Genomic DNA, 25,332 nt, shown 5'->3' on the forward strand with positions numbered 1-25,332 from the left:
GAGTGTGTACGTAAGAATTAAGGACACTGGAGAAGACCTATTGGCCCATACAGGGACCAATAGGTCTCTGGATACACCAGCTTGTATCCACCAAAACTCATATACATGTCTAACCTCAGTTTGAATCCCACGTGTTATAGCAGCATCTACAACGTAGGTTCGTAAGTATGTGATATTCCAAACAGACAGACACGGACGGACAGTAAGTGTGCACTCTCTTAAGAGCGGTCAAGTTTAGTGGTGGTCCGTAAACACATCCTGTGGCAGGTCCAGAGAGTGGTCAGCCCCGTTACCTCTCACTGCTTGTTGACATCCTCATTACCTTCCCAACTCTGCTGTCAAGTGGAATGAACTCCAGATCAAATCTCTTTTTTATTAACATTTAAATACATTTGTTTTAACGCAGCTCCTCTAGACTGTAAGATGTTATATAGTTCGTGTCTTGACACAAAACAAGCCCATCAAGAAATCCCCATCTTGCAGGATGGTTAGTCATACAAGGACATGTGAGTGGTAGCTTGTATTAGCAAATTTGGCCGCATTTTTGTGGATAGCCTCAAGAACACTGAAGTTCCCGCCAAACACACACCGAAACTACGACGTTGGTACAACGTTCGAACAAGTTTTAACACCTCCTAACCAGTTAAAACAACCAATATAGCAAGTTGTAACAACGTTCTAATACGTCATAAACACGTTAAGCCAAGATGTAACAACTTTATTACAAGTTGTAACAAGCGGAAAATAGAGACAGTTTCGGTTTGTGTTTCCAGGGTTAATATCACTTGCAAAGATCTGGATACTTCATGCCGGGAGGTCTGAGGGTCTAATGACTGGACACTCAATGTAGTGCGAGACATGACCCAGTTCTTAGTCACAGATTGCACCTGGAGTTCTCCGTATTGGAAGATTCGTCACCTGTCCTCTATTGTAAATGTATTTTTTTTATATATTTGTCAATTAAGACAGCCGGTGTTCCGCAATCCAATTGTGATAAATGAAGCATGAAAGGCGGGTCGACTATCATCCAGAGAGCCGCACTGCTGAAGCTTAGAGTATGGTGGAGCCGGTCGGCCGATCGGACAGCACGCTGGACTTGTGATCCTGTGGTCCTGGGTTCGATCCCAGGCGCCGGCGAGAAACAATGGGCAGAGTTTCTTTCACCCTATGCCCCTGTTACCTAGCAGTAAAATAGGTACCTGGGTGTTAGTCAGTTGTCACGGGCTGCTTCCTGGGGGTGGAGGCCTGGTCGAGGACCGGGCCGCGGGGACACTATAAAGCCCCGAAATCATCTCAAGATAGCCTCAAGATGGTCAAGTGACATTCCTGGAGACAAGTTGCAGGCGGCACTGAGGGAAGAGCCGCCCACAAGAGCCTCTGGGAATTCTGAGAAAATAGCACAAGCGGACATTGATGCAAGTGCAAAGAGTCGCACAAGAATATCCTGTACGCTTGGTCGATCTCTGAAGAGTTGTCGAACCCCACTTCCATCTATCTTTAAGAAGCGAAGCGCTTCACTTCAGCCCATTCCAGGTTGTCAAGGCCTGGCGCAAAACTTTGCACACCACCACACAGCTGTGCGCCTGGAACCTGGAATGAGGCTTTTGTGAAGCGCCTTGCTCCCTCAAACACAACTTCAACAGGCGCAAGTGCACCTCTACATGGGATCCAGCCCCAACACCAGGGTGCTCTCACCTCCCAAAGGCCACACCAAGTGGGCCCGCAAGGGTGCTGAACTACGGGCCCAGGCCAGAGATGTGGGGTCCCACGGGCCAAGTACGAGGTCAGGGGGGAAGATGAAAATCTACTTTATTCCACGCGACATGTCAACAAGTGGAATATTGAGTGTGCTAGGTGACCAAGTTAAGAACCAGGGTACCTAATGGAAATGGGGGAAGGGTGCCTGGTACGGGTGCCACAAGAGCCAAGACGCAGGCGCGTACACTTTGGATGACTATGAAGGGTGGAAGGTGTCACGGCCGTCCACAAGTATTTTAGACTTGACGCATAGTGATCACACCCCCGCCACCCACAGCACCCCAGCCACAGCACCCCCACCACCCCAGCCACTCACCCTCAGCACCCTAGCCAACCCACAGCACCCCAGTCACTCTCAGCACCCCCGCCCACCCACAGCACCTTAACCATCCACCCTCAGCACCCCGCCACCCACAGCACCTCAGCCACCCACAGCACCTCAGCCACTCATCCACAGCACCCCAGCCACTCATCCACAGCACTCAGCACCCCAGCCACCCTCAGCACCCCAGCCACTCACCCTCAGCACCCCCGCCACCAGGTCTCCACGGGTCCACACCAACAGCCATTAGGTTAATGGACCATCAACGAGCTATAATGGATAATATACCAGTTTTATCAGCAAAATCGTTCGTATCCAAAATAATTAAAATATAACCCCATATGAATGAACACGTCTACACCCACAGCATTTTATGTCAGTAGTGGACTTGGTTAATCATGAAATAGTGTGTGGCCTCAGCCAATCAGAAATCAAGGACCACATGACGCAACCAGAGTAAGCCAATCACGAAAGGGAGCGGGTGGCCTGAGCCAATCAGATATCAAGGAGCACAAGATGACGCACCCACAGTGAGAATGTGGGTTACTTCGTGACGCGGGATACGCCCGCACACCAACACTTAACTTTATAAGCAATCACTTGTACAAATATATAACGTTATCTTCAGCCTGCATGTCCTTGCGTACCACTTAGCGCCATTTGGATTCGGGTAAATATGTAGGCATTAACATTTAAATGCGTTAGATTCGCATCAGAAAATGTTAAACTGTTATAGGCCTAGTTAGGCTTGTTGGCGTTGCCACGAATCTGTGGAACCTGTAAAGGCAAGCTGGAAGTCTGTCACGGTCATACAAGTTGGAGGCTTCTCGAGCTAAAATGGTTAGTTGTAAACAGTTTCCTTGCAAGACCCTACGAATCTTCAGTAGTTTCCAAATCCTAACCAGGGGCTAGATTCACGAAGTTACGCAAACACTTACGAACCTGTACATCTTTTCTCAATCTTTGGCGGCTTTGTTTACAATTATTAAACAGTTAATGAGCTCCGAAGCACCAGGAGGCTGTTTACAACAATAACAACAGTTGATTGGCAAGTTTTCATGCTTGTAAATTGTTAAATAAATGTAACCAAAGCCGTCAAAAATTGAGGAAAGATGTACATGTTCGTAAGTACTTCCGTAACTGCTTCGTGAATCTGGCCACTGATATCCCAAGTTTGCGTATTGTAGAGAGTAAACACGGAGATGTAGCGTCTTGCTCGCTCGTTTCCTCACCATGGTCTCTAACGTGAGGGGATTATGTTGTTATCTCACTACCAATGAACTCAAATTTGAAGGCATAAAGATCTTTCATAGAAAGTTACAGCCCTGCTCTTGTGCCAGGTAAGTCCACTACGGGCTCACCATAGTCCATGCTACTTAATTGGAACTTCATATTCCCAGCAGCTGAATCTTAAACGAGATCTTTCACCCCGACTCGCAGGTCAGGTATAGGGTGCACAATAAATGTATTAAAATAATGCAGTTTTCTAGACTTATGTATGTGCACGCTGGCTGTCAAAAATAATGGACAAAAATAAAACATCAAAGAGCAGAGGAACAGCAGCATTAAACAGCAGTCCAAGCTGCTAGCGACCAACACAGCAGACAGCACAGGCTAACATCAGGGACACTAACATGTCACCAGCGCCCATACTAACTTCTTGCTCTAGCAGTCTTGCTGTGCTTCCACCCTGAGCCACTACTGAGCCACTAGTATCTAGCCTCCGTCTCCAAGGTTTAACACCAGTCATAATGTGTTTAATTTTTGAATAATAGAGAATTCCAAGAATGTGAGCCTGGGACAGAGAACATGCGCATGCTGTCTATGTAATCCGTCCTCAGGCCAGGCTCCTTAAATCTGCGGCAGCCCCCAGACACATTAACCAACGTTAACGTACTGTGTATGAAAAATAAATATTTAAATATTAAGTTTTACGTATAGTTAGGCGTAGGATAGGTTAGGTGTTTCGGTTCTGGTTGAGATTATTTTTATTTGAAGTACGTGGGTGAAGCTTTTACAACGTTGCTACTATAAGAGGACGTTACCGAAGCACTGTTCGAGAAATGTCGAACGTCATCAACTATGAATCTTGTGTAAACCGTTTTTCATTCATAAACAGGGTTTGGCGGATGGATTAACGAGCAAATGGCCTTAGTTGATGAGGACTGACTGTATGGCCAATTCAAAGTTCCGTGACATCAAGAGATTGAATCGAGGGTTATATCACGTTACTAAAACTAACTGGGTTGTCAACATTCTAGAGTTGGTTGAAATTTCAACCATAGACAAAATACAAAGGCCTAAATGAGAATGGTCGAGTATAATGAGGGGTTGCCTTGCATGGGAGACCACGTCTCTTATTCCCAAGTACAACAAGGTAGGTACACCTTGGGTCGAGGGCAGCTGGTTATGTCCTCACCAACTAGGTGTACACACACTAACAAGCCACCTGCCCTTGACCCAAGGTGTGTAGGTGCACGAGGTGGGACACCATCTCCAGTCTGCAGGTCTGTGATAGGGCAGTGAGCCGCTCTGAAGAGCCCAAGTGCCTCGAGTTCAATAACTAGCATGTCACATGACCCTCCACCCACCCACTCTTCCCGCCCATCCAGCCACACCCCCCTGCCCATCGCCATCCAGTCACACCCCCCTGCCCATCGCCACCCAGCCACACCCCCTGCCCATCGCCACCCAGCCACACCCCCTGCCCATCGCCACCCAGCCACACCCCCTGCCCATCGCCACCCAGCCACACCCCCTGCCCATCGCCACCCAGCCACACCCCCTGCCCATCGCCACCCAGCCACACCCCCTGCCCATCGCCACCCAGCCACACCCCCTGCCCATCGCCACCCAGCCACACCCCCTGCCCATCGCCACCCAGCCACACCCCCTGCCCATCGCCACCCACCGGCTCAGACCTGCCAACAACATTGGCTCTGTTGGACCACAACAAAAACTGCACCGCAACACCACTCCTTGACAACCTCACTAGGTCATGGGAAGAACTACGCAAGTGGGTGAGTGACCAGTTAGTGTACGTGGGTCGTCACCACCACCTACCAGCCCACCGCCCTCTTTCTCGGGTGGTTCCCGCCCAGGAACCACTACCACCCACATTTTACTTCCGTCGGCGTGGCAGCTCTTGTAGGGAACCCTTAGTGGTGGGTCTGAGGCAGCCGTGAGGGTTCCCATTACCCTCCCAGAGACCCGTGTGACCAGTTTCCTTGGGACTGGCTTCACCCATGTCGGGGGGAGGGGGGAGCCTTGTCCTGCGTCAGCGGCCGTTCGTGGCGTATTCCCGACGCCATAAAATCAAGGTAGATTACGAACGTTGATGTGGATCAGTGTGACGTTGAGGGCTCACGAGCTGGACAATACGTATATTAACAAATATCTGGGACGAGGGTCGCGTATCAGGAGGCTAAAACTAGGAGTGACAACCATCACCACCACACAGCTGGCCCAGGACATAACGTGTGGACGTCACACTAACCTCGTCGCTAGCCAGTAGTTCACGTATCTAGGTGGTTATCTAAACTGTGTCAACCGTTTAGATAACCACCCCGTAGCCATTACCACACTAACACAACTGATGCAGGTATTGGGAGGAACACCTGAAGGCCTATCTCCACCGTTTGTATCCGTAAATCACTAAACAATTATTTTCAAATATAAATTGTGAATCAAGTCTTTTCTCTTGCTACCTACTGAGGAACAGTTACTAATTGCATTATATCTCTGCGTTACGCTCACTTGCACGAAAATTTGTCTGGCGATTTCTCTTTACTTGAAAGGCAGGAAGTTGGCGGGCGTGGAGGGGAGGCCGCCAGTACCCTGGACACTCACTAGAGTAAGACTGGCCGCGGACGGCAGTAGACGGAGCAGCAGGAGAGATGTGTTGTACAAGGAAGAGAGCGTGTGCGCATCCGGGCAGGTGTAAAGCACACTAGTGGTCACGTTATCGCTGCCTACCACAACACAAGCTGTTGCAGCTCTTACTGGTTGGTGTAGACGGGCGGGGAGGAGGCCGCGGTGCAGGACACTGCTGCAGAAGTCCTCAAGTAACTCATGTGTAAGGTGGTGGTAGAGGAGAGCACACTAGCGCAAGATGCCAGCGACCGCACAACACCCCGACACCACCACTCCCAGCACTACACTAGCTCCCCGAGCCTCACTCGCTGCTACCACCACCAACTCACCCCCTCTATAAACCCCCCACAAACTTACCCCCAACCTTCCCGCGTCAGTGTCGTTCCCCCGCCCCGCTCCAGGCTGCTACTACCCCCTACTAGGCCACCCCAGTCCCCTCCGTACTCGCTGCTACATCTATCCACACGCCATCCAATTAGCTCTATACTGTCGCCCTCTCTCTAGTTACTCCAGTTTTACCAGCCCGGATCCAGCACCATGTATGAAGCCGTCTCAGGCCTGTCCACACGCCGCCCCGGCACAGTTAACACACGCTGGTAACTGGCTCTATGTAGCAAGAATTCTTGACGTGGTTCACGATAGCTCTCCACCAACTCATTCATTGCAGGAGCACGCTCTCTGGGCCACGACCTCACCACTCCTCCCTCACTACATCAAGATCCAGGCCATATACCACTACCTCGACACGCTCCTAAACTGCCTCTAAACTACTGTACAATTTAGGCATTAATTTGTGTTCGGTAATAACGCGCGAGGCTGCGCGCGCACCTCCACACAGTGAATGGAATGTCTGGCCAGCGGTAACTTGCTAAGCGCTATATTTACCGCGTCTTTCTTGTTATACACATTCTTGTAATCAGTTCAGCTCATATATATATATATATGTCAACCCGCGATCCACAGCCCGAACAAGCCGTGTTCAGACTTTATTTAAATTTAAACCAATTTCAGTTTCTACGATCAACAGAACTGTTCTTTTTATTTTGTTATTTAGTAGGTCTTTTGTCGTTACGTTTATTCAAATGTTCTTTCTTTTTCATGTTCTTAATTTGTGGTTTCAGAGTCGTTTCTGTTGAACGGCGGGAGTTCTTGACATAAACCTCAACTGTTCATAAATTTTTTGTGTTCACAAATGCTGGACTCCGCCGTCTGTGTGGTGGGGTCAGGTCACCACCTTACCGGACCCCATCCTACCGTCGCTATATGTAAGCCAACTGTGTTGGTGGATTAGTAGAGGATTTTTTTAAATTATTTTTGACCAACATGGCTACTGAAATGTTGGCGACCGACAGACGTTGCCAACATATACAATGATAACCAATATATATACATTTTTTCTATCCTCCATGGGCAAGGTTAGAGATTTGTTAAATAATTAAAAATTGTTCAGTAATTTTTTGAACAATATAGCACGGGTGATTTAAGTGCTTTTAAAAATGTTAATCTAACCTATATACAGTACACAAATACATAGATTTACGTGTGCCCAACACAGTGTTGGAGCATTTCCGAGGTTCCGGGTTCGATCCCCGGTGGAGGCGGAGACAAATAAGCAAAATGTTTTTTTCACCCTGATGCTTCTGTTCACCTAGCAGTGAATAGGTAGACCTGGGAGTTAGACGGCTGCTTCCTGAATGGGGGGGGGGAGCGGGAGGATGTAACAAAAAGGAGGCCGTGACTAGGTTCGAACCCTCGTCACGGCCGTTGTGGATTTGTTCATAGTATTGGAGGTAGGCTAGGGCGGGTTGCCAGCCGTCCACCCGACCCCAGCGCCGTGGCAGGAGTGGTGTGAGGAAGGCCGGTGGAGACACCGAGGCGTGACTTTCCCCCACCTGAGGGAGACCGGGAGAGGAAACACGGAGTGTGGTAGTGGGAAGCGACCTTCAAGGCGGGACCGAGCGGGCGGGAAGGTGGCCGCCGGTCCCGGCTGAACCATCACGCCGCCACAGCCTCCTTTCATCTCGTAAACAAAATAACAATAAAGGAAAAAATACACAGTAGTCACAGTAACGTGATATATACACGAGAAAATCATTGAAAGTTAGAGAACTTCCAAACTTGACTATGTTTACTGACCAAGATGACTCATATAAATTCATTTAAATCTGTCGCCTACTTTCTCCCCCCCCCCACCTAAGTCGTGTGTATTACCTGTAACTAGGAAAAAGACCATCACCCGCGGACGAGGGTGATTTTCAAGAGGAAACTAGATTTATTCCTCCAAGGAGTGCAGGACCAACCGAGCTGTGGTGGGTATGTGGGCCTGCGGGCCGCTCCAAGCAACAGCCTGGTGGACCAAACTCTCACAAGTCAAGCCTGGCCTCGGGCCGGGCTTGGGGAGTAGAAGAACTCTCAGAACCCCATCAACCAGGTACCCCCATTCTTCACCGTGAGTCACATCACAAGGCGCTGGAGGCCAGAAACAAGCCTTCAAGATCCAGACATTTATTGACGAAACCAGGAAGGAGAGTTACTGGCGGTGGCCAGAAACCAGGAAGGAGAGTTACTGGCGGTGGCCAGAAACCAGGAAGGAGAGTTACTGGCGGTGGCCAGAAACCAGGAAGGAGAGTTACTGGCGGTGGCCAGAAACCAGGAAGGAGAGTTACTGGCGGTGGCCAGAAACCAGGAAGGACAGTTACTGGAGGTGGCCAGAAACCAGGAAGGAGAGTTACTGGAAGTGGCCAGAAACCTTCAGTGTTATTACTCCACGAGTCATACCGAGAGTACGAGACACCTAGAGCTTCCAGCTTACTGTAGCCACTCGCGTGTTCCTCGGGATATTATTGTAATCCAGTCAAAATTTGACATTGAAGGATATAGTGATCACATGCCTATATGACCTAGGTTATCTTAAGATGATGTCAGGGCTTAGCGTCCCCGCGGCCCGGTCCTCGACCAGGCCTCCTTTTTGTTACACACCCCCAGGAAGCAGCCCGTAACAGCTGTCTAACTCCCAGGTACCTATTTACTGCTAGGTAACTCCTAGTCATCCAGAGATATACTCAAATCATATCAAAACAAATGTTTATTCAGGTAAAAATACATACATTGATGCAGAGTAACAAACATAATGTTGGATTTCTAGATAGAGCTAGTACATATACACTGCCTAAAGCCACTAATACTGTCTCGGTCAGAATTATTTACAGTATTACTGGAACAATTCGCTTTGTAAAGATGGCTACAGTACTCATTAACACTGGTGAGGAGGAGGTGGGTGGGGGAGATGTGAGAATGAGGTTAGGGAAAGAGGGATAGATTTTAGGGAGGGAAGGAATGTAGCTTTTTTTTTACGGGCTCATCATAGCCCGTGCTACTTGGAAACGTTTTGTTCCGAGTAGCTGAATCAAAACCAACAACGTGTAGCTGGATAGTGAGAGAGGGAGGGAGAGGATGCGAGAGAGTAAGACTGAGAAAGACGCAAATATCTGGCCGAGTAAGACACATTTCTCTGGTAAAACACAAACTGGAGGGGAGAACACTCAACACTTGACAAACCTTAAACAATTTAAATTATAAAAGCCCAGGGAAGGCGCCGCTTGGCACTAGAGGACGGGTGTTTGAGGAACCAAGTGCACAAGGTGAAAGAAATTTAAGTGTGTGTGTGTGGGGGGGGGGGGAGCTGAAGTTTACACTAATGCGAGACCCTCCGAGGTCTTGCCCTCGGGATGAGTGCACTTTCAATATCTTAACGAGGGTCTATTACCGGGTATAAGTCCGGCCTCGCTTCCTTAGTGAGGTGTTTACCAGCGCCTGAAGCACGTGGGAGTGTGTGCTCTGCTGGCCTCATAACACACAAATATACACCAGTATGCACGTGGCCCTGTATTAGGGTAAGTATATATATGCGCGCAGGCAATTGTATGTATTTATGTAAGTAGGGATAATAGTGAAGATAGTGTGGGTGCCCACTATACCGTGGTGTCTGCCGCCGTGAGCACTATAAGGGTGAGAGATGTAGTGAGAGATGTCTCACCACACTGGTCCCAGACCTCATAGTCTGTCTTGTGTACTGCGACACGTGAAGACTGATATTCACCTCGCTGTATGGGTAAACATAATCAGACGAGGTATGATCACGACATACATAATACTCGAGGAAATATAAATTGGCGTGACCAGACGACTGTACACTGATCAAAACTAGGTATTAAAGGAGCTATAAGGACATAATACAAACATTCAGCTTCAGAACAAACACGTAGCATTAAATTCTGAGTGAAGAATTTATGTAGGCACAATACATAGCATGTTGATTCGTCCTTGCGGTAGAGGCAGGAGAGAATGTAGACCAGAGTATATATCCAGCAGGAGCAAGCACACTGTGATGGCAGGGCCACGGTGCCAACTGTGAATGACAGGTGAGTGCCACCGCGTGCCCTCCACCAGCAAGCTCCTACAAGGAGTGTGTGTGAGGGAGGAGAGGCACTGTTACTGTAGCTAGGCTCACACAAGGCAACACAGAGGTGAGGCAGCTGCTGGTGTCGACCTCACCCCAGGTAAACTGTCTCACTTTAACAACTCCCACTCTCTCCATCGCTAAATAACTTAATGTACACAACTTCAATAACTTAGAGACGTGGCTATCACAAATAGTCGGGAAATGTTAAATATTTCATGTATAATTTTTGCACACAAGTTGCAGGGTGCATGAGAGAACACCCACGAGCGCGCGCACACAAACACGCACACACACACACACTCAAACTGTGTGTAACTGGTTCACCACCGTCCAGCACACGTGTAAAGTGCTTAGCTTACACAGCATTACAGTCCAGTCCCTAATCCCACTGTGCCATTGTTCCAACAACGTCCACACAAAGGGTCTTAAGGGGTCCATCATGAACTCCTACTTGTAGAACTTGGAAGTGTACCCTGGAGGTATTTTTGTGTGTGACAGCGGTTGTCAGTGGGGGGGGGGGGGGTGAAATTTGTGGAAAGGCCTGACCTTGAGAGGGGAGGGTGATGGGGCGGGGGAGGGGAGAATGAATGGAGAGGTGCGAGGGAAGAGGGAGAACAGTAGCACACAAGGGAAAGGGGATTTAACAGAAGGGGGAGGAGCCTCAATGATGAATCACCCCCCCCCCCCCACACACACACACATGCGTGCATGTTGGGTGAGACTAAACACTTGCTGGTGAGAGACTGGTGATGGTGTAGATATCATGTGATGGAAAAAAATTAGTAGTTAGTAATAGTTGATTGATATACAGTTGAGAGGCGGGCCGAAAGAGCAGAGCTCAACCCCCGCAAGCACAACTAGGTGAGTACAACTATGTGAATACACACACACAATGGGAGCTGGTAGCTGAATGGACAGTGCTCGTAATCCTGTGGCCCAGGTTCGATTCCCGGCGCCGACGAGGAACAATGGGCAGGGTTTCTTTCATCCCTGATGCCCCTGTTACCTAGCAGTAAATAGGTACCTGGGAGTTAGACAGCTGCTGCGGGTTGCTTCCTGGGGATGTGTGTGTTAAAGATAAATATATGTAGTAGACAAAACAGGAAAAATTGATTGGTTAGAAAGGCGGGGTCTAAGAGCTAACAGCTCGATTCTGCAAACACATAGTAAATACACACACACACACATCAGTGGCTGGCTACCCATACCTTTCTCCGGCTGTCCTGTTATGTGTCCATAGTTACCTATTACTCTGCTATAGGAGTGTGGCTTGAGAAACCTTTGGTGTGGAAGACTCGTCTGTTGTATGTATGCCAGTGCGACCAGTACGGGACAATTGGCAGCAAGAAATTTCTAAGAATTTTCCAGAGATCATTGAATAATGGTGCATATTACTACAAGATTTTTTTTTTAAATGTTGGTTTTGAAAATATTTTGCTGTGTAGCCGGATGGAGGTGTCAACATTGGTGGTGGGGGTCTGAATGTGACCCCGGCACGCGGTTCTCTTTTGAATTGTGGCCACCCCGATCAGCCTATGTTCATCCCGCACCACAGACCGTGTGGCCTTGAACTTTGAACAAATTAAGTCTAACTTGTTAGGCAGCTCTCTGGGGCTCCAGATGAGGGCGGGGGGATTCTGAGGGACGGGTTGTAGGGGTGTCAGAATCAACAACATTCTCAAGCAGCAGCCACTGCTCTAACACGGAGCATCACTCACTGTGAGGGTACACCTGTGTGATGCCAGGGACCAGTACCTGCTGCGTACCCTGCAGTACCCCGCCACAACACCACCAGGGAGCAGTACCTGCTGTGTACCCTGCAGTACCCCGCCACAACACCACCAGGGAGCAGTACCTGCTGTGTACCCTGCAGTACCCCGCCACAACACCACCAGGGACCAGTACCTGCTGTGTACCCTGCGGTACCCCGCCACAACACCACCAGGGAGCAGTAGCTGCTGTGTACCATGCGGTACCCCTCCACAACACCACCAGGGAGCAGTACCTGCTGTGTACCCTGCAGTACCCCGCCACAACACCACCGGATATTCCGCTTCACACAAACCTAACCTAATGACACTAGTGGCTGGCTCACATGTCTGTTGAAGTAGGTGGATGGGGGAGGTGAAGGTGAGAGAGGCAGGTGGGGATAGGGAAGTGAGGTGGGGGTGAGGGGGGGGGGAGGTGGTGGCGACACTGTGGCTACAGGTTGGGGGAGGGGAGGGGGGGGTTGGGGTGGCAAGGGCTGCCATGAACACTCACACTAAGGCAATCTTGTGGTCCATGAGGGCCACGCCCCCAGCTGCTGCTGCTGGCGTGACAGACGGCGTGTAGTGCCCTACAGGAGGTGGTAACCCCGGGGTGCGCACATCACCAGCCACAGGGTACAGATGCAGGCCTGTGCCGCCTTGCCCACACTCCCACACTCCCATCATCACACCGCTCACCAGCTGACTCACTCTCACCTCATCATCACCAGACACTGACGTCACTACCCGCCTAGCCAATCGCCCACTCACCTACCCATCCCAGATCCTGACGTCACTACCGGACCAGCCAAACGGCTCCTCATCCTACTTACTGCTTCTCACCACTTGGGCTTCGGGATTCATCTATGACGTCACCATCCAGCCGACCAATAGCGGGGCGTCTGGCTGGGGCGTTACCAGGGGCTCAACCATTCAGGAGCCACCAACCGCCATGCTCATGGCATCAACTATTCCACTTACCTCTCCCTGTTTCAAGAAATATCCCACACACAACTTTTTATAACATTCTTTACCAAATACAACCTCCGAAATGTTAAAATAAAGAATACTTAAGGTATATAATGTTAAGCATATTGGAGCTTCACAAGCTCGTAGGCCTATCACTTTATCTATATAATGAATCAGTTATGTAATGTAACTATAACCTGACCTTGTAACAGCATCTTAATTACTCTCAGTGGTTAAGTGCTTAATAACACACTAGTTTTTATAGCAGCTATCTTACCCTATCAGAGTAGCAGAGACACATTATATATATATATATATATATATATATATATATATATATATATATATATATATATATATATATATATATATATATATACTGTGTGTGTGTGTATACAGGGTATGAGGAAGGTAGTCAGAATTGCATTTCACCTTTGTAAAACAGTGTTCAAGGGATGTTTTTTACAGTGTTAATTAAAAACACTGTAAAAAATACCTTGAACACTGTTTATGTAGAACAGACGTTAATCTGTGTATCATGTAAATCAGATTATCATCTGAATGGCACCACAATCACTTTCTGTGGTTGATTGTTCAATCTATCACCGCACTGTGTGTGTTAACATATCTCTAACTCTGTTAATGGAGGACAGAATAAAATATATATTGGTTAGTACTGCCAATGTTTGCGAGGTGTGTGGTAGAGCACATGTTAGGTGTAGCAGCTGTGTGCACGTGACCAGTGTGTGCACGTGTTCACAGTGTGTGTGTGTGTGCATGTGACCACAGTGTGTGCACAGTTACCTATATGAAAATATGATATTGATATCGCAGTCGCCTCACAACCGCAAATCCCGGGTTCGATTACCTCGACAGGACAGAGACGTTTGGACAACGTTTCTTTCACCCAATGCCTCTGTTCACTTAGCAGCATATAGGTATGTGGGAAGCCAAATAAGCCTAACATACTTCTCGTGCTGAAGCAGGAGGTATCAGGTACCATACATGGCTATAATCCGGTCGGCCGAGCGGACAGCACGCTGGACTTGTGATCCTGTGGTCCTGGGTTCGATCCCAGGCGCCGGCGAGAAACAATGGGCTGAGTTTCTTTCACCCTATGCCCCTGTTACCTAGCAGTAAAATAGGTACCTGGGTGTTAGTCAGCTGTCACGGGCTGCTTCCTGGGGGTGGAGGCCTGGTCGAGGACCGGGCCGCGGGGACACTAAAGCCCCGAAATCATCTCAAGATAACCTCAAGAATCCCCAACCAATGATGCCTCAAATAGGTCGGTCCACCTCTTGCTCCTTCCGAGGATCAACGTCCTCGCGGCCCGGTCTCTGACTCTGGTTGATGGTCTTAGCAACCAGGCTGTTTGATGCGGTCGCAGCCTGACATACGAATCATAACCTGGTTGATCAGGTAGGCTTTGAAAGTTCTTGTCGAGTTCCCTTTTGAACACTGCGAGAGGTTGGCCAGTTATGCCCCGAATGTGACGGGGCATAAGGGGAATGTGACGGGGCATAAGGGGAATGTGACGGGGCATAAGGGGAATGTGTAGGGGCATAAGGGGAATGTGTAGGGGCATAAGGGGAATGTGTAGGGAAGTGCCTTGGGCCCAAGACAGCGTACCTATTGCACCTTTGCTCTTCAACGGGGATATTTTGCACAACCTGTCATGCCCTTTGGTCTCTGGTGAGTTCTTTCTGTCTGCTGATTTGGAACCAGTCCTAATATTTTCCCTGTTATAAATGGTTAACATAAATTAAGTATCATAAATGTATCATTTATGATACCTGTTCGGGCGCCTGACAGCTGAGTGGACAGCGCTTCGGATTCGTAGTCCTGAGGTTCCGGGTTCGATCCCCGGTGGAGGCGGAGACAAATGGGTAAAATGTTTCACCCAAATGCCCCTGTTAACCTAGCAGTAAATAAGTACCAGGGAGTTAGACAGCTGCTACGGGCTGCTTCCTGGGGTGTGTGCAACAAAAAGCAGGCCTGGTCGAGGACCGGGCCGCGGGGACGCTAAGCCCCGAAATCATCTCAAGATAACCTCAAGATCATGATATATAATGTGTATGTCTCTCCTGCCTGAGCTCTAGGCCTCAAGATCATGATATATAATGTGTATGTCTCTCCTGCCTGAGCTCTAGGCCTCAAGATCATGATATATAATGTGTATGTCTCTCCTGCCTGAGCTCTAGGCCTCAAGATCATGATATATAATGTGTATGTCTCTCCTGCCTGAGCTCTAGGGAATGCAGACTTAAAGTTGTATAGGCGGTTCCAATAATGTAAATGTTTTGAGTACATTCTAAGATGTAGAAGATCATCGTGAGCTCTCCAGGTCAGCAACTTCTCCAGCTTTGAATGGGGCTGTTAGTGTGCAACAATATTCCACTCTAGAGAGCACTAATGTCTTAAAAGTATCATCATTGACGTGGACGATATCATCTTGTTATCCAATATCATCATTCTTGTTGGATAACAAGAACCTTCCAAACAATAGTATCATCCATTGCTTGGAAGGTTCTTGTTATCCAACCTGTCATTTTTTCTTGCAGTTGTAACAATAACGTGTTTGTGTTATCAAAAAGGTCTTACGACATGATTACTCGCAAATCTGTAACACTGCTTCTTCGTTCAACAGTGTGCTTTGAATGTATTCGATAGTGGTTTCTGCTTTCATATTTTCCTTTCTCCATAGAGTAGTAATTGGAACTTATCCTCATTCAACAACAAGTTATTTTCTGTGGCCCATTGAAAGACTTAACATGGAATTGGAGGAGTCCTATATAACAATGTCTACTCTCATGACAATTCTAGTGTTATCTGCAAAGAATGATACAGAAAATATAGTTTGTATACTTGTCTATGTCTGCTATGAGGATGAGACAAAGAACCAGAGCAGTACCTTAGTGAACTGAGCTTTTCACTGTGGATGATTCAGAATTTACTTTGTTGACTATGAGAGACTGTAGTCTATCCTACAGTGATAGACTACATCTATCACTGTAGGAGTAGTGATAGACTCACATCTATCACTACATCCCTTCCTGCTACAGAACTTGCAGGAATACAACATGACAAACTACATGTACATAACTCTACTACTCACCCTTGTAATGGTGCCCTTATAAGCATTACAGGAAGAGTGAAATATAAACGCAATATCACTAGAGAAAGTGACAGTGCACCAGCCAACACAACTTTCTGTAACACAGCCAACCAACAGTGTTGACAACAGTGCAGAAGACAAGGACACAACACTGGGACAAGGTGGAGACGTTCACACACACACACACACACACACACACACACACACACACACACACACACACACACACACACACTTGGGAACACAATGACAACACTGTCACACACTATCAACTATGTGGTGTGGTAACTCACATCATCACACTACGTCCTGGAATATAATGACACACACCTGCAACATCTCCGCTCCCAAACTCAATCTTCCCAACGCGACAACATTCACCTCTCCAGGTGTGGGACTGACAACACACCTGCCCCGGGGGACGTGTTCACATATATATACTACTTTAGCACTCCATGTATAATATTATAATATATATGTTACTACCAGTTACTCGTAACACTCGTAATGTAAACTCTGTTGACCAGAGTTTCTTTCACCCTGATATCCCTGTTTTCTAGCAGTAAATAGGTACCAGGGAGTTAGACAGCTGTTACGGGCTGCTTCCTGGAAAAAAAACAATATTAGTTAGTAGTTAGTAACAGTTGATTAACAGTTGAGAGGCAGGCCGAAAGAGGAGAGCTCAACCCCCGCAAGCACAATTATGTGAATACACAAGGGATGTGTATCCCTCGAATGAAGGGGGCGGGGCGGGGGGGGGGGGGGCAGCGAGGCTACGTGTAGGCCACTGTGTTCAGTGACAATTATCAGCAAGTGTAGCCAGGTTATCTCCATCACCACTTGACGTTACATTAGTCTACAACTACAACAACAACAGCACTCGGGCAGTAGTTATCCAGTTGTCATACTAAGCAGCGTCATATACATGTAATTGTCTAGTACATTTGAATCATCTAACGGTCAAAAATGGAGTCTTTTCTAATTCAAAGCACCACCGAGGAAATTAAGATTGCCATCCGTGTTTACTGAGCAGTTTTAATGTTTGGCAGCGGTGTTGGGGAGATCCTTGACACACTGCGCCACACAATACATCAGCAAGTCACCATTACGGAGCGCTGAGATGCGGGCATGATAACACGGATCATCACAAAGCAGTAAGCTAGCATGATAACACGGATCATCACAAAGCAGTAAGCTAGCATGATAACACGGATCATCACAAAGCAGTAAGCTAGCATGATAACACGGATCATCACAAAGCAGTAAGCTAGCATGATAACACGGATCATCACAAAGCAGTAAGCTAGCATGATAACACGGATCATCACAAAGCAGTAAGCTAGTATGATAACACGGATCATCACAAAGCAGTAAGCTAGCATGATAACACGGATCATCACAAAGCAGTAAGCTAGCATGATAACGCAGCAGTAAGCCAGGATAACAAGAGAGCAGTAAGTGTGGAGGAGAAGACAGAGCCATCATAACACTGCACATTAAGGTAAGGGAGACAGTCAACAGTCCACCCGGAGTATCATGGCAACAGTGGTGGTGGTGGAGGAGGGAGTGCCGCGCCACACTCCCCCTAAGCTTGTGGGGGTCACATTCCTGCCACACCTGTAGCCAGGTGCGGGCCAGGTAGACAGCAAGTGGCCACACACACACCACCACCACCTGGTTATTATTGCCGGAGAACAAACACGGCACATCATCACGCCGCCACCACAGCTTCCTCTACCACTACTACCACCACAGCTACCACCACCACCATCACCACAACTACCTCCACCACCATCACAGCTTCCTCCATCACCGTCATTTGAACAAGTGGAGAGCTATATAACATGACCAGTACGTGAATTAAGCGCACTGATTATATAAGCTACAAGGACAGGTTAAAGGAACTCAATCCCACATTAAGAGGACAGAAGGAAAAAAGGCCATAATCACAACATAGAAGATACTGAGGGGAGTAGAGAAGGTGGACAGTGACACAAGGTTACGTCAGAGGACATATGTGGAAGCTGGAAACACAAATGAGACGATGGAATGTAATTTGAAATGCAAAATTGCATTTCACATTTGTAAACGCACATTAATGACAATGTAAAAAGACACATCGAACACTAGTAAAACAGACGTAAATCTGTGTATCTATGTGTATAGGTTAGATTAGCATTTTCAAAACACTACAATCACCTTATGCGGTTGATTGTTCAATAAATCACTGAACTATATGTTTAACAGATCTCTCACCCTGTCCATGGAGGACAAGAAAATGTATATATGCTGGTTAGCATTGTAAATGTCTGGCCAAGTCTGTGGTAGAAAAATAATAATATACAAAAAATATCCCAGCTTTCGTTTCTAATGTGTAGACCTGGTCGTTTAGACCACCTATTATTATTGTTGTTATATATATATATATATATATATATATATATATATATATATATATATATATATATATATATATATATATATATATGTACACAAGTGGAGGAGAGGCAGGAGGTTGTGGAGGTTGAGAGTGGACGGGGATTACACAACATGGGGCTTCACTACCACGACACCCCGTGAGGCCTCGTGCTCTCTCCTGCTCCTCTGGCACACCTCACAGTGCCAGTGAGGTGTGTTGCTCCACGCATCATCAGGCACAGTGCCTAGGGTACCTACGTGCTGGTGGCAGCGTGGCACTGTGTGTGTGTATGTATACTCACCTAATTGTGCTTGCAGAGGTTTAGCTCTGGCTCTTTGGTCCCGCCTCTTAACCGTCAATCAACTGATGTACAGATTCCTGAGCCTACTGGGCTCTATCATATCTACATTTGAAACTGTGTATGGAGTCAGCCTCCACCACATCACTGCCTAATGCATTCCATTTACTAACTACTCTGATACTGAAAAAGTTCTTTCAAACGTCCCTGTGGCTCATTTGGGTACTCAGTTTCCACCTGTGTCCCCCTTGTTTGTATACCACCCGTGTTAAACAATTTATCCTTATCCACCCTGTCAATTCCTCTGAGAATTTTGTAGGTAGTGATCATGCCTCCCTTTACTCTTCTGTCTTCCAGTGTCGTGAGTTGCATTTCACGCAGCCTTTCCTCGTAACTCGTGCTTCTTAGTTCTGGGACTAGCCTAGTGGCATACCTCTGAACTTTTTCCAGCTTCGTCTTGTGCTTGACAAGGTACGGGCTCCATGATGGGGCCGCATACTCCAGGATTGGTCTTACATATGTGGTGTACAAGGTTCTGAATGATCCCTTACACAGGTTCTTAAAGGCTGTTCTGATGTTAGCCAGCCTCGCATATGCCGCAGATGTAATTCTATTTATGTGGGTTTCAGGAAACAGGTTTGGTGTGATATCAACTCCCAGATCTTTCTCTTTGTCCATTTCATGAAGTAATTCATCTCCCATTCTGTATCCTGTGTCTGGCCTCCTGTTTCCACCGCCTATTTTCATTACCTTACATTTACTCGGGTTGAACTTTAGTAGCCATTTGTTGGACCATTCATTCAGTCTGTCTAGGTCATCTTGTAGCCCCCTACTATCATCCTCTGTTTCAATCCTCCTCATAATTTTTGCATCAGCAAACAATGAGAGGAACGATTCTATACCCCTCTGGGATATCATTTACATATATCAGAAGCAGTATAGGTCCAAGGACTGAACCCTGCGGGACTCCACTGTTGACGTCTCACCAATATGAGGCCCTCACCCCTCACAGTGACTCACTGTATTCACCTAGTTGTGTTTGCAGGGGTTGAGCTTTGCTCTTTCGGCCCGCCTCTCCACTATCAATCAACTGTTTACTAACTACTTTTTTTCCACACCACACACCCCAGGAAGCAGCCCGTGACAGCTGACTAACTCCCAGGTACCTATTTACTGCTAGGTAACAGGGGCATTCAGGGTGAAAGAAACTTTGCCCATTTGTTTCTGCCTCGTGTCACTGTGTGTGCGCGCCCGCGCGTGTTCACATGTTCACTTGTGTGTAACTCAAGAAATATGGTATACAACTGTATTAGGCTTCTAATTCTAAACGAAGCAGTTATAGCTTATACCCAAACCTTCTATTTAGGGTTGAGAGGCGGGACCCAAGAGCCGTGGTTCATAGCCCGCAAATACAACTAGGTGAGTACTTGTGTGGTCTTTATTCGCCAAGAACACTGTTCCAGAGCTGTGTAACACTCGAGCCGTAGAGCCGACTCCCGTGTGTTACAACCACATACAACTCAATTATAGAGCTACACATTCACATTTGTAGTCAGATGTATACAGTAAACTCATCAATCAATAAACCCAATTTATCTGTAACAACCATAAAGTCAACTTATAATAGAGCTATAGGGCCAACTTGTCATACAGAGCCAATATTTAATAAAACCATAGCGCCAACGTACCTGTAATTGAGGTAACTTACTTGTAATAATTAGAGAATCAACTTACTTGTAATAGAGCTATAGAGCCAGCGTGTAGTAAAGTCATAGAGCCAGCCTGTAACAGAGGTAACTTACTTGTAATAGAGCCACAAGGGGGTGTGGGGAGCAGGTTCCACCTTCACGCTCTGGAAGTCGGCTCCGGGCAAGATGGACACATACCGCGGCCGACTCTTCCCTCCTCTCATCTTGACTCTCCCTCACTCTCTCTGTCTCCCTCTCTCTCTCTGTCTCTGAGGTTAACCTTCCCGTGTGAGGTGACCTTGGCGCCCCGTTCAGGAAGATCCGTTGGAGATTACCGGAGAGCGCTGTGTGGTCACTGCTTCTAGCAACTTGTTTACGCCTCTAGTGCCTATAGAGGAGTATATGGCTCTTTTTTACCCGTCTTGTGGTGGTGTATCATCTACCTCTACCACAATACATACCTATTACAGTACATACTTCATCTACACCGTATATCCATAAGTACATATATGTACTACTGTATCTACCTCTACGCAATACATACATCTACCACATGGGCCGGAGGTATGGAGAGTGAGGACAGGTGTGTGACGGCGCCCTGACCCAGTGATGATGGGGGAACCACCACCACACACACCTGGCACACACTGTGAGGGGGGGGGCATATACCTCCTCATCCCAGTGGTAAATATGTATTACTATGTCAAGATCATTGCTGGATACGTGTTTCTCTCTTACTATTTCTTCTCTCTTACTCTCCTCTCTCTCTCTCTCTCTCTCTCTCTCTCTCTCTCTCTCTCTCTCTCTCTCTCTCTCTCTCTCTCTCTCTCTTCCTCACACAGATACACGAAAGTGGACCCAGATACACAATATGGAACGGGTGGAACGTGCTGGAACACACACACACCTCCGGTAGGTTCGTGTGAGTACACGAACCACAATACATGGATGGAGATGAGATGGAGACGTTGGATAGAGACGAGACAACAGCGATAAAGCAGTAAAGGAGACGATGGTAGACTGCGTCTTCCTGGAGTGCCAGAAGGTATTCGAAACAGTTCAATACAAAAACTTTAAGTATGAAACACAGGTAACGTGCAGGACGCTCAGTTGGACCAGAGAACACCTCTGTGACAGGAACCAGAGCCACAGTAAAAGGGGAGACCTCAGAAGAGTCAGAGATGTTACAAACACTATTTTCAGAGCAAGGGGCATTAAACATATAGCCTAGACTAGAGGGAGAGATAGCAGAACCTAACGTAATAGTTTCAAAAGTAGACACGACAAGAAACAGGAGGATTGGTAGTCACTGCATTAGACAGTCGACAGATGGTAAGGCTGAGCTCAGGAGCTAGTGTTCGACCTCAAGCACATTGCCAAACAGCCCAGTGACAGTGAGAGGTAAGCACTGTACTGTATATCAGACCAAGAACGTACTGAAGCACAGTTGTCAGACCACCAGGATGGAGCACAACACCAGGGAGACTGTACACCAGCTGACGCCGGCAGGCTAAGCAAAACCCCTTTAACTGGCTTAGATTCCGTGTTCTTAGACCAGAGACGGGGAGAGTAGCGCATGCGCACACGCCTGCTTTACTCGGTTAAATCAACTATGGGGTTACCATACCTGAACCCATAATGTGCCTCTGTAACCATTTCCACCACCGCCCACAGGATGGGTATGAGGTCCTCCACCGCCCACGAGTTGGGTATTTGGCCCACCACCACCCACGGGATGGGTATGGGGTCCTCCACCGCCCACGGGATGGGTATGGGGTCCACCACCGCCCACGGGATGGGTATGGGGTCCTCCACCGCCCACGGGATGGGTATGGGGTCCACCACCGCCCACGGGATGGGTATGGGGTCCTCCACCGCCCACGGGATGGGTATGGGGTCCACCACCGCCCACGGGATGGGTATGGGGTCCTCCACCGCCCACGGGATGGGTATGGGGCCCACCACCACCCACGGGATGGGTATGGGGTCCTCCACCGCCCACGGGATGGGTATGGGGTCCACCACCGCCCACGGGATGGGTATGGGGTCCTCCACCGCCCACGGGATGGGTATGGGGTCCACCACCGCCCACGGGATGGGTATGGGGTCCACCACCGCCCACGGGATGGGTATGGGGTCCACCACCGCCCACGGGATGGGTATGGGGTCCACCAATGCTCATCAACCACACGCATCATTACTGTGAAGACAGAACTTAATATTCCGAGCGTTATTGATCATGTTGCTGACATTAATGCTCTAATTGGTATTAAATGCTTAGGATCGTTCATCTTATCCCCATGCACACAAGCCCTTCACACCTTTACTGATGTCCAACACTGGATTATTAAAGCTGCAACTGGTGCAGTTGTTCTGATAATGGGTGATGGCTCATATTAGGAGTGGTGAGTCACCATTAACAACTGGGGCTCGACCCTTCACAATCAACTATTGGCCATACTTCTTGCACTCAAATGTGTACAAGTCTCCAAACTTGACACTTTAATTGTAAGTGATTCTTTATCATTCTTGATTACTTTCGAGTCTTTAAGACAATTCTAACATGCTCGTGTCTGAAGCTAGACACAAATACAACAAAATTATTAATGATGGTATTAATAAAAGTACATTTCAGGTGGACTCCATCTCATGTTGGCCCTCGAATGCATTATAGAGCTGATGAGTTTGCCAAAGAATCTGCCTTCAAAGGAGTTGCCCAATACTTTGGACTGGCCGTAAGCAGCCTGAGAACAACAGTACACCAAGAATTGTAACATCATCTTGTAGACCTAAGATAAGATGCAACCCACACTAGTTATCTTATCTATTATACAACCATCCAAAAAGATGAATCATCAAATGAGATTCCTACACGTTATACTACTGGACTTGGGCTCAGCCTGAGTGCGTGGGGACGTGCGCGCGCTCGGACCCCTCTTACAAATTACGTCTGAATTTGGCTGTTTGCCCGTATGGCCGAAAATGGACGTAATTTGAAAATAAAAAATAATTGAAAATTAATTTTTGGATTTTTTTTTCAAAAAAACAGCAAGTTAAGCGTCCTCAGGTAGGTTAGGAGGGCAGGAAGTTCTCCTAAGGTTTCAAAACGTCATGAAAACCGTTAATTGAAAGTTTCCTCTCCTAACCTAACCGATTAAGCCAGAAGACTCAAAAAGAAAACAGGACAGTACGTCACTTCCGTGAGCCGATTTAATTTCAAATTACGTCCATTTCTGGCCATAACTCGCATACGAGCGAAAAGTGACGTTATCTTAAGAGGACGGGTTGGATGGAGACCCACACAGCCACTCCTGTGTGACCTGGTTGATGGGGTTCTGGGAGTTCTTCTACTGCCCAAGCCCGGCCCGCGGCCAGGCTTGACTTGTGAGTGTTTGGTCCACCAGGCTGTTGCTTGGAGCGGCCCGCAGGCCCACATGCCCATCACAGCCCGGTTGGTCCGGCCACACGCTACGTCACAATATCGTCCACTGCTCAAGAATTTAATGATAAGTGATCAGGAAATATGTAGTTCATACAAAATGATGTAGCAGCAAAACAAGTTTGGTGACGGTGGGAGGAGCAGCCATGTTCCCGCCGCCCGCTGTGTGTCCGGGCCGCGTCATACACACATCAAATTATACGTAACTAACCACAAATATAAATTGCTTAGCCTGACACACCTGCCCATGACACACTCGTTCCTGACTCACTTGTTCCTGACTCACTTGTTCCTGACACACATGCCTGTGACACACCTGTTTATGACACCCATACCTGTGATACTCCTACCCCTGACACACCTGCCACGTGCATATTTTTGTTCTGCTATAAAGAATTAACGTACTGAACAAATTTGAACATACACTTTGATATATTTTGATGTTCACATGAAAGTGTTTTTAAGAAGTGAGAGTGGTGAACAGTGCTCCCGGATGGCAGTGATCTGCGAGTGCCTGAGGTAGAGGCACTACGAGTGAGAGGTGTAGAGGCACTGTATGGCACACTGGTGTTGGTGTAGAGGCGGCCGCTTGTGAAGAGCGCACACTGGAACACAGACAGGAGGGAGAGGAGACTGGCCGGTGCCACCATCCTCCTCCCTCCATGCCCTAGCTCCTCTCCCTCATCATGACGTCACTATGACGTTACTCCAGCAGCCTGCTTGCCAACACTCCCCCTCCCTCCCCCCCAGCCGTCTGTGAGCCTGCTTCTCCATTCATGGGAGTGTGAGTGTGTTATGGGGAGGTACCAACACGTGCCAGTACACGAGAGGGACCAGTGGCCCTCTCAGGCTTCCCACTCCGACACTCACGCCGGAAGGAGTGGCACTCTGGCACTCCCGCCTCCTATCTCCCCCCCCCCCTCTCCTCCTGCACCCGCCAACCCTACGCCACACCCGCCCACACACCCACCCTGCTCCCTGCTTCTAGAAGACCTACACACAGAGGGATACCTGGCACCCCCCTCTCACGCTGGCCCTCTCTCTCACTACTCTCCATACACTCTGTATGTGTACTCTCCATACACTCTCTCCCGACACTTCTGGCCACCCACCACGGCACACACCATATCTTCAAACACACACAACACCATAACTAGCAAGTTATGGTGTTGTGCAACTAATAACTTAGTTGTTGTGCAACTAACAAGTGCAACTAATCATCGCACTTGTTATAGTGCGAT

At 47.9% G+C, this 25,332-nt stretch overlaps 1 protein-coding gene across 12 annotated transcripts in view; it reads right to left on the reverse strand.

Annotated features, from left to right (window-relative positions):
- Positions 1-25,332, reverse strand: part of LOC123745757 (phosphatidylcholine:ceramide cholinephosphotransferase 2) — a 105,787-nt gene that overhangs the window by 24,931 nt on the left and 55,524 nt on the right. For 2 of the 12 annotated variants that reach the window (XM_045726602.2, XM_045726600.2), the window contains one exon: positions 20,767-21,040. The exons of 2 other annotated variants lie outside the window; for them this stretch is intronic. In XM_045726602.2, the coding sequence (XP_045582558.1) occupies positions 20,767-20,876 (110 nt within the window). In that variant the 5' untranslated portion in view covers positions 20,877-21,040. Of the gene's footprint in view, positions 1-5,198; positions 5,424-5,576; positions 6,266-6,472; positions 6,667-12,677; positions 12,866-20,766; positions 21,041-24,515; positions 24,722-25,332 lie in introns of those variants that run through there. 8 more of the 12 variants (XM_045726601.2, XM_045726599.2, XM_045726610.2 and 5 more) reach the window with 8 other exon arrangements.

This window comes from Procambarus clarkii, chromosome 88 (assembly GCF_040958095.1).
Source record: "Procambarus clarkii isolate CNS0578487 chromosome 88, FALCON_Pclarkii_2.0, whole genome shotgun sequence".
In the NCBI taxonomy this organism is placed as follows: domain Eukaryota; kingdom Metazoa; phylum Arthropoda; class Malacostraca; order Decapoda; family Cambaridae; genus Procambarus; species Procambarus clarkii.